A 13,951-nucleotide genomic window follows, 5' to 3' on the forward strand; every position below is an offset into this window, starting at 1 on the left:
TAAAAGAGTGGAAACCTCTCCTGTTTTGAAAACCTCGAGGAGCAAATAAGACAATATTTGAGAAAGCAAAAGGGAAAGAAAACAATATCTTCGATTAAAAAATTAAAATTTGAAATGTTTCGTGTAGAACATAAAATAACATAAATTATAATCAATAAATAAATGGTAATATTTGTTCTAAGTCTAAGTTTACAGTAACACTCAACTCAATTTCTCTAAGAAAAATTGATTTATTTTTAATTTATAAGGAATTTTAAATAAAAGTTTTTTTTTTTTTTTTCTAAAGAAAATTACATAAAATATAATTTAGGTAGTGAATAGTAAGGATGAAGAGGAACTGCGCTCAGTTAGTGAAGTCTCCGAACTTTTGATCAATTTCAGCTCCTCCGATTGCCCTGAAGCTTATGATTTCGTTACCGCAGGCAAAATTTTGACAGAAATGGAAGCAGGTCATTCTCCAAAGTCCATGAGCTTCGTTTTGCTGCTTTCATTCTGTTTCTTCTTCGCTTCTGTTCGCTCTGTTCCATCACTTATCGGAGTGCACCCCCTTGGTAATCTTATCTTCTCTCTTTCTTTCTTTGACTGTGTGCTTGATCGTCTCACTGGATCTGGTTCTGCGAAGCTTAAAATTGAAATTTCTAGTGCTATTTCGCCCCTCATCCATCTAACTGCCCCTTTTGGGGTGTACCCATATTGTCAATTGATGTTAAATTGGTGCCCATTCGGTAAAATTTTCTGAATTGAAATGTGTATTCGATTGCAGATGAGAAATATTATTCATCGGAGGTCATAAAATGCAAGGATGGGTCTCGATCTTTTACTATTGATCGTCTCAACGACGATTTCTGTGACTGCGTTGATGGGACCGATGAGCCTGGTGCTTTCTTAGTTCTTACTGGATTTTAATAATTAATGTTATGCCTTTCTAAGGATTTCGGATGCATAATTTGTTTCGAACATCTAATATCGATTTTCGAGTGGTCGAATTGATTGAGAAGTTCTGGTTTGTGGAATGGAGAAGAAAATTTCTTACTGAAGAACTTCAATTTGAAATGGCTGTTGAAATTAGGCATTTAACTAAGGCAACAATTAATAGCCATTGTAATCTGTCTTAAATGGGAACTTGGTAAAGTTTAATGTTCTATTGCATAAACTATTGAAAAAGACCTACCATGATTATCTTAGAAGATCATGACTTGTTTTTCTTTCTGAATTTTCACCGGCATTTTGAGAATTGGAATGTTGATACCATATCTATTTTTTCCTGTATCATTAGAAAGTAGGATAGGTTCTGCATTAGAATGATACTGAACTTATAAGCAATAAATCCGAATTCCGGGATGGCCAATTGGTCATGTGAACAAAAGGAAAACAAACCTTCCCCAATAGGCAAGAAGAGACCACACACACACAAATACAGTGCAAGGATCAACCAATTATCTCATGGATTTGACCTTTGCAGGAACTTCTGCCTGTGCAAGAGGGAAGTTCTATTGCAGGAACATGGGAAGTACGCCACGGTTCCTATTTTCTTCCCGCGTCAACGATCATATTTGTGGTAACTATCTCTGAAATCTTTTGTTTTTCTTCTTCTTTTATGCATGTGATTCTATTGAAGTTTGGTCAAAAGAAGACAGGTGAGTCAATGAAACACCACAAATTTGTTGATGTAGATTTTAGTACAACCTTCCTGTGATGGTATGTGTAATGCAATGAGTACAAGTCATGTGCTAATTGTGCTGATTATTTGTTCTTCCTGCTTTATGTTTAGACAATTTGAGGTCTCTATTCTGTGTAAAGTCTGCAAACAGTGGTTGAACCTTTAAAATCAGCATTTTCCAGACCAAAACTTTACAGACCATTTTGTTCCATGTGCAAAGTTTCATTTCATCTTTGAATTAAATTCTAGTTCCCTTTTCAATATATAATTGTAGATTGCTGTGATGGAAGTGATGAATATGATGGTAATATCTTTTGCCCGAACACGTGTGTCATGGGGGGAAATGCAGCGTACAAGAACAGTTATTATATTTCGACTTCTCGAGATGTGGATGTAATCAACAGAAAAGTAAAGGAGGAAATCACCAAGGAGGACTTGTTCCATAGGCTAATTGGTAGGATTTTTGTAATTACGAAACAGATTTTGAAGTACTCGACTGATTGTTGCAACTTATAATTCCAGGTTTGAAGCTAGTAATAATCCTACAGGTAGCTCTCACATGTTTTGCAGTCCTCATTTGGGCAAACCGATGTCAAGCGAAATCTAAGAGAAGACGACACCGCTGAAGCAAGCGTGGCTATCGTCATTCTGCTCTGCTTTAATCCTAAGTACGTCTCCCATTAGAGCATATGGCTTAGTGTTCAATATCCATTAGGTCTCCTGGCGTCTGTTATGAGCATGATTTCATGATCTTGTTTCTTTCAGGTACTCACAAACCTCAACCCGCTGGATAAAGAACTCCTGCTCTACCTTCACCCTTCACCGCAGAGCCATGGTCCATTGGTTGGCTAGGGCTAAGCTATATCATATATAAAGATCCATCTTAAGCCAACTTAGCCATAACCTAAACATCCTGCTTATCCATCACAGCAGCACAATAACACAAAGGATTAGCAACTCTGTCTGCATCAATTTTGTTACACTTAGGTTAGTTGGTTGACTCATTAGTAAAGTTGATGGTTTCTTCCACTCGATCCGAGGTTCAAACCCCCCCCCTGCAATGTATCATATCAAAAAAGAAACAATTCTGTTACAATGTTTGTCTTACATGACGTTCAATATCGCCCTGTCGAAGTTGCAGCCTTTGATTCGATATCGAACCAAATGAAAGTAGTGTAAAAGTAAAATCAGGGGTAGGTGAAAGAGATAGTAGCAAATCCTCCAAAAGGGCCTCTATCTTTCATTTCCAACCTCAAATATTCATCTTTACCCAATCAAAAATTCATAGCCTGAATGAAAAACTGTGTCAGCTTTTGACACATTCCATCTTTGTTTGATCTTTTATCCAAATTCTCTCTTAGTTGAGGAAGGAAGAAAGGTCTCTGATACAAAATAGGAGGACAGAGAGAGCAAGAGAGAGAATGGTTGAACTGGCTGGCTGGCAGGCACTTGAAATTGTATAGGATAATGAGTTAGAATGAAGAAGATGAAGAGGGGGAGATAAAAGGGCATATACCCTACATGTGGGAGTGGTCTGGGGACAAAGCATAAGAAAGCTAAAAGCGTGCAAACAATTCACATGGGGGGTTGTGACACAAACATTATCCTTTTAAACCCATTTTCCTTCTCTTCATTTTCCCACTAACCTCTTGGACTAAACCAAGCATCCCCTCTTCTCCACCAAAAAGCCTGCACCCACACCCACGTGGCTTTGCTTTCCCTCATCAATCCAAACTCAATCATCATCGCCCGCCCTCTCTTTAATTGGATCAGATCCGACGGTTCTAAAACATGAACATTTATTTTAATGGTTATTAGGAATGATGCAGATTTTAGAGATGATTACAAACGATCGTTTGTTGGTGCAGGAATTGGTTAGTCGAGGATAATTAATTGTAAGGGATAGGCTCTAAATAAAGGGTTACAATATCACGTGGTGGGTGATTAGTGGGACTGTTAAATAGAGTTTTTTAAAAACAAAAGTAGAGGCAAGTTTGCAGTTATACCGTTGAAGCCCAACTTCCGTATCCCCTCCTCTTTCTCTTCTCAAACCTTTGGGTTCCCTTCCAAATTCCCATCTCCCCCAGCTGGACATAGCTGTCCAATCTCCTCCCCCATGTGACCCCACTGCTCTTACCATTTGATTCAGATTGCAAAAAAGATTCATTTCGGATTTAAACCCTTTAATCTTCCCTCTCTCTCTCTCTCTCTCTCTCTCTCTCTCTCTCTTAATTTAATCCTTCATTTACTCTCCTGATTCTCTTCTCTCTTGTTTTCTCTTATAAGAGCCTTAAGATTCAGAAGCTCTGTCGAAATTTGGTCGTTTCTTTTTTCCTCTGTTTTTTTGAGATTTCTGATTGATTGTTGGTTTGGAGGCTTGGGAGGTTTTTGGAGGCTTTGGAGGGTTTTGGAGGCTTTGGAATTTGGTGTTTTTTTGTTCTTTTTGCCTATTTTGTTTGGCTGTGGCTATGGCACAGCTACCGCCGAAGATCCCAAATATGGCGACCAATTGGCCGGAATTTTCCCGTCAGAAAATCCCTTCAATGGAAAACTTTGCACCGACAACCACAACGGCGGTGGCGTTTACTCACCAGAACCCTTCTTGGGTCGATGAGTTTCTCGATTTTTCTTCCGCTAGACGTGGGTCTCACCGGCGCTCCGTTAGTGATTCCATCACATTCCTTGAAATGCCAATGCTGGAGGAAGATTACCGAGGCTCCACTGCGCCGCCACCGCCGCCGGGATCTGGCTCGGGCGACAGGAATGAATTTGATGGGTTCGAAGACGAGCAATTCCTATCGATGTTTAACGACGAAATCTCCGCCGGCGTGGCGCCTACCGTGTCGTCGTCGAACCCCTCCACGCCGTCTGATCACAACAGCATTAACGACGAGAAAGATGCCCAAAACGACGGCAAGCAAAATCAGAACAAAAACGAAACCGACGAAGTACAGAGCCAACAGCAATCGGATACTCAAACACAATCCAATTCCACGGCAACGGCGGCTTCCACCGAACGAATAACAGACCCCAAAAGAGTCAAAAGGTGAAAACTTTATCGTTTAATTCCCTCCATTAACATGATAAAGCTCAAAACTTTCTTCTGGGTTTTCAAATTCCATCCCAAAATCCATCTGGGTCTAAGCAAATTTAAAGATTTTCAAATGGGTTCTCGTTTTTTTTTTCGTTTCTCGATTTAGAATTCTGGCAAATCGGCAATCGGCTCAAAGATCACGAGTGAGGAAGCTTCAATACATATCAGAACTCGAACGAAGCGTTACATCGTTACAGGTACATTCCAAAATAATTTCTCAATTAATAATTAAAAATCTATAATCTCAATTATCTCATCATGATCATCATTAAATTGCATGATATATATATTATCTCATAATGTGAAGGCTGAAGTTTCGGTGCTGTCGCCGCGAGTGGCGTTTTTGGACCACCAGAGATTGCTTCTCAACGTCGACAACAGTGCTCTGAAGCAAAGAATCGCCGCCCTTGCACAGGATAAGATTTTTAAAGATGGTACGTAAATGTTCCATTATCTTCTTAATTAATTATTTTACCTCCTTAATTATCTCATAATCAAACGATAATCCGGGTCACTCATATGGCAAACATAGATTATCATGGAAATTTTTCATAATGCTAGAAATTATTTGGACCAACTAATTAAGGCAAGTATTTGTCTTTTCTTTTTTCCTATTTTAACTCGCTCCTAAACTTTAAAATTTGTTCGATTGAATTTTTTTTTAAAAGAATAGTTAAATTTACGACACGTCCAATATATACAAACTAAAATGCATATATGACATCGTTCGTAATAATCATTCACAAATAAATAGATAATATCACATACACCCTCTAAATGTTACACAACATCTTTTAAGTCAATTTATGTCCTTTATTTTTATGAAAAAATAACATTTTGTTACAATAATTTTGATGTTTAGTGATATTTTTTTGGTTAAAAAATAAAAATAAAAACAAAAATTTTAAAAATATAAAAAGCACAATTGAAACTTACATGTAACGTGCAGCTGGGGGCAATGGGCATAATGATTGTCCATTGGCTCAAGGAGAGATAGGAAGAACAACGTGGTGGGCACTACAAGGAAAGAGAAGGGTATTACTATTTAGAATTATAAAATTGGTTGGCCAACAGGGAACTTTAGCACTTGTTCTTGTCTTCTCGCGAAATTGCATGCATCATTATAAATTATTCTAGAGGGAGACAGTAAAAAAAGCCATAGTTCTAAGTTTTTTACCATTACAAGACTGTAATTATTTAATTCTTTTACTTTGTTTGCATGCATGCATGCAGCTCATCAAGAGGCACTAAAAAGAGAGATAGAGAGACTGAGGCAAGTATATCACCAACAAAACATCAAGAAGACGGAAAATGCAGCGCCACCCATCACTGCCAGCGTCGCCGTCACGACAACCACCGCGACGGACGGCAAGCTTTGTAATGTAGGTCAAAAAGAGCAAGCTCCAAACGTGGTCGTTTAGCAGAGCAAGCTCGAAAGGAAATAGAAAGAAAAGGAGGGGTTTATGGGAAAATAATGATTAATATGGTCAGCCATGTGGTTTGGTTTGCCTTTTGTGAAAGGAAAGGAAAGGGACCACTTTCAAAAGCCCTTTCCATGATTGAGTTGCAGAGAGAAGATACATGTGCAGCTTTGTTGGGTAGAGAAGAGAGGAGGGGTAAATTTTCAATTTTTTATGACTTTTTTTTTTTTAAAAAACTAATTTAATTTGAGGGGTTGTTTGGCAATTATGTTTAATTCATGGGGTTTTTCCGAAAAAAAAAAAAGTGAGATTGTGATTGGAGGGCTCGAGGGAGTTATTAGAAAATTAGGGTTTGCTTTGGGATGTACAAAAAGGAGTGTTGGTCGTTTGGTACTTTTCCACTGTTTTTTTCTCTTCTTGTTATCACATTATTTGTCTCATTGTTTCTGATTTTTATATACCAAATTAAAAAAATTAATTAATTAATTTTATATAAATATATTTTATTGATGAAATAAAGTTTGATAAATTATATTGATTTGAAGAGAAACAATTTAATACGCAAATAAAGACGGGTGCAAAATCTATTTATGAAAATGTAATTGGGCCAACTTGGACCGAAAGAAAATTAAATGGGTTTGGGCTTGGGCTTGGGCTTGGGCTTTTGAATATGTCTTCTGTTTAGTAAGCTAGATTTAGCCCAATACCATGTCCGAAAAAAGGATAACTGAAAGAAGGGTCAGTTTCTTTTAAATATATATATATATTTGCAGAATGGATATTTTTTAGTATAAAATGAAAGTTCAAATTTAAATAATTGTGGTTGGTCAATTATTTTAACAAACAAGTAATTTTAGGTTAATTAAACTGAACCCAACTGTAACTAACAATAACATAGACAAACATTGTTTGCAACTTGAAACAATACAAATTGGAGACCATAGAATTTGGTAAATCAAGCTTAACAACAAAGTAAGCACACATTGTCTGCAACTTAAACCATTACAAATTGCAGCACAGAAGATTTGGTAAATCAAGCTTATTTAACCATAACTAACAGTAACGTTATGCAAACATTAATACAAATTGTATAACAGAGAATTTGGTAAATCAAACTTACTTAACAATAACGTATGCAAAGATTCAAATTGCAGAATGGAGGATTTGGTAAATCAAACTTACTTAACAATAACGTATGCAAATATTGTCTGCAACTTGAAGCATTACAAATTGCAAAATAAAGGATTTGGTTAAACAAGCTTACTTAACACAATAACATAGGCAAACATTGTCGGCAATCGAAAGCATTACAAATTGCAGAATAGAGGATTTGGTAAAACAAACTTACATAACATATGCAAACAATGTCGATTTAATATCAATTTTCAAATATCAAATCGACCCAACGCTCGTCTAAATTAGGCTACTTATTAATCCTTCAAAATTCAAACTTGCTGGTATTATCTTCAAAGCTTTGTTATTATTATGTTAGGCTTTTCAAATATCAATATTCGTTGGTTTTTATTGTTTTACTCTCTAAACAATAACTAACAATAACGTATGCAAACATTGTCTGCAACTTAAAGCATGACAAATTACATAACATAGGATTCGGTACATCAAACTTAGTTAACAATAACTAACAACAATGTAGGCAAACATTGTCTCCAACTTGAAACATGATAAATTGCAGAACAAAAGATTTGGTATATGGAGCTTATTTAAAAATATATAATAATAACCTATGCAAAAATTGTCTGCAACTTGAAGCATGACAAATTGCAAAACGAAGGATTTAGTAAATCAAACTTATGCAAACATGGTCTGCAACAAGCATTACAAATTGAAGAACACAAGATTTGGTAAATCAAATTTATTTGACCATAACTAACAAAAACATAGTCAAACAAGTCACTTGAACCATGTCAAATTGCAAAACATAATATTTGGTAAATCAAGCTTATTTAAAAATATCTAATAATAACCTATGCCCAAAATTTCTGCAACTTAAAGTATTATAAATTGCAGAGAAGATTTGGTAAATCAAACTTATTTAACAATAACTATATGCAAACATTGTCTGCAACTTGAACTATTATAAATTGAAGAACAGAAGATTTGGTAAATCAAGCTATTTAAAACTAACTAACAATAACATAGACAAATGCAACTTGAAGCATGACAGATTGCATAACAGAAGATTTGATAAATCAAGCTTACTTAACGGTAACTAACAATAACACTTGAATCATGAGTATTTTTTAAACTTAATATAGTAGTACGTGTATTTAAAAGTATTAATTCCAATTTTTTTAAAAAATTTAAGAGGATTATTGAAATATATTATTATTCTTCTTATTATTATTATTATTTTTACACATGACTTATCATATATTAAAAACCAATCCCTCCTCAAAAAGAAAAAAAAAAAATAGTAAAAATTAGTTGTATCATCATTTAATTTGTAAAAATTAGTTGAAATAGTAGCCAGGTGAGGAGGTTGAGGAGGATGATGAGAAGAGCGAACGGCAACGGCGCAACCACACCGCCATTTTCCTGAGCTTGTTTCTTCTTCCGTGGAGGTGATTCTCAGGCGGTTTAGTTAGGGTTTGGTTTTCGAGGAGGATTATGGAGGAAGAAAAGAAAAGCCGAGAAGGGGGCAAGTATGGAAAAAATAATAATGGTCCGTTTTTTTTTTTTTTTACTTTAATTAATTTCAATCAATTAATTGATATTTTAATGATAACAAACCTACTTTTAATTATTAATTATTTTCAATATTTTGAACTGTATAAGGTCGGGAATAACGATTTCAACGACTTTTCAATTACTCAAATCAGAGCTAAAAGGAAGAAATTACAGCCGAGACAACATACCCGACGTGATGATGTGGCAGCAAAATCAAAATGATGGACAAATCAAAATATATCAAAGTATAATATTTATAATTTTGGGAGAGTAACAAATTGTGGTGAAGTTTTTCTTATTATTATATTTTTAATTAAAGTTATTTTTACAAAATATAAATTTGAATCTAACCGTTACTCACCTCGATTTTTATTATTAATATATTATATTATTACTATATTATATTATAATATTTATAATAAATTTTAAATCTTCATTTTACCGTTACTCACATAACTTTTTATTATTATTATATTATATTATTATAATATTAAAAATTTGAAATAAATAAATTTAAAAAAATTTCTTATTTATTTACTTTTAATCTCCACCTTCCATTCTTCCTACCACAATCCAATGGTTAATATTCAATTCTATGCCACTTTTCTCCTCTATATAAACTCATCTTCTCCACATTTTAAAATACACAATTTACCTACCTTCTCCAATCCTCCACTTACAAGTTTATTTCTCTTCATCTTATTCTTGAGAGGGATTATTATTATATTGTGAGGAAATAGTTGTGAATGTCCTAAATTGTAAATCTACTATTTGAGAGAGTTGTGATGTGTTATTATCAAACCCAAATACTTGTATCGGTTTGATCCTGCGCCGTGGAAAGGATTGAGTTTGCTCTTGAACTCGTAAAAATAGCGGTGTAGCAGTTTGGCTCTGGTCCGTGGAGAGAGTCGAGAAAGTTCTTTATTCAAATTCCCAAGAGGCGCTTGGGGAGTGGAGTAGGTCGAGTTTGACCGAACCACTATAAAACTACGGTGTCATTTTCTTAAACTCTTATCTATTTAGTTTCAAAATTATTATTGTGATTTATTGCATGTTATAATTTTGTTTTATTAATTATCATCTTCTACAAATAATAACATATTTTTTTAATCATTACTTTTTTATTCGAATTTGATTTGATTTTATTTTCGCCCTCATAAATGTCTCCACTGCACTCCTCTCCACTTTTCTACAAATAATAACATATTTTTTTAACCAAACCATGTTTGATAAGAGATTAAAAAACGGTGGGGAGAATCTACCTATATCAAACAAATTAGATGATTCACCAGAAATACAAATTTAAGCTCATTTGGAGTTGTAAACTAAAATGTCCTCGAGACAGATACAGGGGATAATCATCATAATCATCAAGGATACGGTCTGCAAAGCCATTAAAACCCATCGACGCCTTAGGATCTTGTTTCTTCTCTTCTTCAACCCACTTCTTCTTTCTCAATATCTCAAACCCTAGCATCATCTCTGCCTCCTTCACTTACAGCTATTCCATCCACTATTACACTACCTATATGTTTCCTCCTACATTCTCCCGGTCATTTTCATGTCCAGACAACGCAATCACTAACTGGTATTATATAACTTCTCTTCTCTTCCATATCTTCTCTTCCATATGTTTCATATTTTCATTCTCATTTTTGAAAAAAATGACAGCAACTCTCCGACATTTGGTCCGTTCATCAGTTTCACCAACTTGCTTACCCAGTTACACCATCTCAACCTTCCCCTCATATCCACCCAAGGTTTGTCTAAATTATACTACTCATTAATTTTTCAAAATCTCAAACTCTTATTATCTCCAAATATCTATTAATTTTTCTAACCAATTCTATTTCAACTTTCAACCTAAAAAGAAAAGATAATATACCAAAAAATGCAGACAGGATAAAATATAGTATGTTAAAGTATGTAGACTAGATAAAATATAGTATGTTAAAGTATGTAGACTAGATAAAATATAGTATGTTAAAGTATGTAGACTAGATAGAAGATAGTATGTCAAAGTATGTAGACTAGATAGAAGATAGTATGTCAAAGTATGTAGACTAGATAGAAGATAGTATGTCAAAGTAGGTATACCTGATAAAAGGAGCTGTGACCTCAATAAAAAATCAATGTCACCCAGGTTATCTTATTCTTATTAAGTTACCATAATAATAATTTTATTTTTATTTTTATTTTTGTGCCGCCTCCGGTTGGATATATACTGGTATTGCTGCCATTGAATCCGCCTACAAAATAAACTGCCATTGAATCCGCCTACAAAATAAAAAAAAGGGACAACTCATAGATCTCTCTATCATCTATCAAGCAACTCATCCATCACTTTTGGCTACATTTGAATAGTGGTGGAGGCGGCGATCCTAATATTGTGTTTCAATATGCAATGAAAACGTCACTATTTAGACCTATTTAGACAAAGTGATTATGGTAACAGGTAGTTAAAAGAGACCAGGTAAATATTTACTTCATTTAAATTGGTTTTAAATTTTTATTGTCATTGTTGATTTAAACTAACTCATGTCAAGATTCCAATACTTGAGATTTGAAGAAGAACTAAACTTAATCATGGCTCTGTTCAATGGACCTGTTTGCATCTTGATTGCTTCTAGTCACCACAACTTTAAAAGATACAGAGAGGTAAGATTCATTTTGTTATATTAATCAAAATTTATATATATATTTTTTATCTTTTAACATAGAATATTATTATCTACATTCACGGTATATACCACGGTCCATTCGGATGGTCGGTTGATCACTCTATGTTGGCAGTTGGATATACTCCTGACTATATTATCATAAAAAATTGTTGGGGGAATATCATGGGGTGAAGAAGGGTACATTAAACTCTCCAGAAAAGCTTTTAAATATTCTGAAATTTTTAATAACATGTCTTCTTATCCAATAGTGTAAGAAGGGTATAGGAAACTCTCTAGAAAGCCTATGAAATATTCTCGAATTTTTTATGATGTGTGTGTCTTCTTATTCGTAAGAATGGTACATGAAACTCTCCAGAGAGGGCTATGAAATATTCTGAATTTTTTATATTATTGGATAAGAATATTTCATATCTTTTTCTGGAGAGTTTCATCTACCTTCTTATACTATTGGGTAAGAAGACACACATCATAAAAAATTACAGAATATCTCATGGCCGTTCAAGAGAGATTTATGTACCCTATTAGATAAGAAGACACATCATTAAAAATTCCAGAATATTTCAAAGCCTTTTTGGGGAGTTTCATCACCATTCTTCACCACATGATATTCCCCAACAGAAATATATCCAACTGCCAACACAGAGTGATCAACCGACCTTCCGAACGGACCGTGGTATATATCCTAGATGTAGATAATAATATTCTGATGTTAAAAGATAAAAAGTATATATATAAATTTTGATTAATATAACAAAATTAATCTTACCATTCTGTATCCTTCAAAATTGTGGTGACTAAAACAATAAGATGCAAACAAGTCCATTGCATAGAGGCATGATTAAGTTAGTTCTTCTTTCAATCTGAAGTAATGGAATCTTCGTATTTGAACCGTCTACATTAGATTGACATTAGTTAGTTTAAATCAACCATTACAATAAAAATTTAAAACCAATTTAAATGAAGTAAATATTTACCTGGTCTCTTTTAAACTTACCATAATCACTTTGTCTGTCTAAATATTGGCGTTTTCATTGCATATTGAAACACAATATTAGTTAGTTTAAATCAACCATTACAATAAAAATTTAAAACCAATTTAAATGAAGTAAATATTTACCTGGTCTCTTTTAAACTTACCATAATCACTTTGTCTGTCTAAATATTGGCGTTTTCATTGCATATTGAAACACAATATTAGTTAGTTTAAATCAACCATTACAATAAAAATTTAAAACCAATTTAAATGAAGTAAATATTTACCTGGTCTCTTTTAAACTTACCATAATCACTTTGTCTGTCTAAATATTGGCGTTTTCATTGCATATTGAAACACAATATCAGGATCGCCGCCTCCACCACTATTCAAATGTAGCCAAAAGTGATGGATGAGTTGCTTCGAAGAGAGATCTATGAGTTGTCCCTTTTTTATTTTGTAGGCGGATTCAATGACAGCAATACAATACCAGTATATATCCAACAGGAGGCGGCACAAAAATAAAAATAAAAAATATTATTATTATTATAGTAACTTAATAAGAATAGAGGACATAGATTTTTTATTGAGGTCACAGCTTCAGTCTACATACTTTGGCATCCTATCTCCTGTCCAGTCTACCTACTTTGTCATACTATATTTTCTCACGTTTGCATTTTTTGGTATACTATCTTTTCTCTTAAGTTGAAAGTTAAAATAGATTTGGTACTATATTTTTTCACGTTTGCATTTTTTGGTATACTATCTTCTCTCTTAAGTTGAAAGTTAAAATAGAAATGGTTAGAAAAATTAATAGATGTTTGGAGATAATAAGAGTTTGAGATGAAATAGAATTGGTTAGAAAAATTAATAGATATTTGGAGATAATAAGAGTTTGAGATTTTGAAAAATGAATGAGTAGTATAATTTAGACAAACTCTGGGTGGATATAAGGAGAAGGTTGAGATGGTGTAACTCGGTAGTAGGCAAGTGGGTGAAATTGATGAACGGACCAAATGTGGGAGAGTTGCTGTCATTTTTTTCAAAAATGAGAATGAAAATATGAAACATATGTAAATATGGAATAGAAGACAAGTTATATAGATGAATAAGTACCGGTTTGTGATTGCTTTGTGTGGACATGAAAATGAGCAGGAGAAGGTAGGAGGAAACATATAGGTAGTGTAGATAGTGGATGGATAAGCTGTAGGTGAAGGAGGCAGAGATGATGCGTAGGTTTGAGATATTGAGAAAGAAGAAGTGGGTTGAAGAAGAGAAGAAAAAGGATCCTAAAGCGTCGATGGGCTTGAATGACTTTGCAGACCGTACCGTATAAAGAAGCGGCTACGAGTAAAGAAGCTGCTGCTCCTTCACTATATAAAGGATCCTCCCGACTGCTTATTCAATATCACTGTTGGAGGGGTTGCTTGTTTA

The 13,951-nt window shown here is 34.1% G+C and overlaps 2 protein-coding genes across 2 annotated transcripts; both read left to right on the top strand.

Moving 5' to 3' along the window:
- The first annotated feature begins 295 nt into the window (after window positions 1-295).
- On the top strand, window positions 296-2,783 carry LOC111811811 (glucosidase 2 subunit beta). Its single transcript, XM_023698850.1, has 6 exons — window positions 296-551; window positions 764-877; window positions 1,463-1,558; window positions 1,935-2,114; window positions 2,183-2,328; window positions 2,426-2,783. The coding sequence occupies exons 1-5, from the start codon at window positions 440-442 to the stop codon at window positions 2,284-2,286; spliced, it is 606 nt and encodes a 201-aa protein (XP_023554618.1). The 5' UTR covers window positions 296-439; the 3' UTR covers window positions 2,287-2,328; window positions 2,426-2,783.
- A 128-nt stretch (window positions 2,784-2,911) lies between these two features.
- On the top strand, window positions 2,912-6,625 carry LOC111811756 (basic leucine zipper 61-like). Its single transcript, XM_023698782.1, has 4 exons — window positions 2,912-4,706; window positions 4,861-4,951; window positions 5,062-5,188; window positions 5,988-6,625. The coding sequence occupies exons 1-4, from the start codon at window positions 4,129-4,131 to the stop codon at window positions 6,173-6,175; spliced, it is 984 nt and encodes a 327-aa protein (XP_023554550.1). The 5' UTR covers window positions 2,912-4,128; the 3' UTR covers window positions 6,176-6,625.
- Window positions 6,626-13,951: the final 7,326 nt, after the last annotated feature.

This window comes from Cucurbita pepo, chromosome LG15 (genome assembly GCF_002806865.2).
Source record: "Cucurbita pepo subsp. pepo cultivar mu-cu-16 chromosome LG15, ASM280686v2, whole genome shotgun sequence".
Lineage (NCBI taxonomy): Eukaryota > Viridiplantae > Streptophyta > Magnoliopsida > Cucurbitales > Cucurbitaceae > Cucurbita > Cucurbita pepo.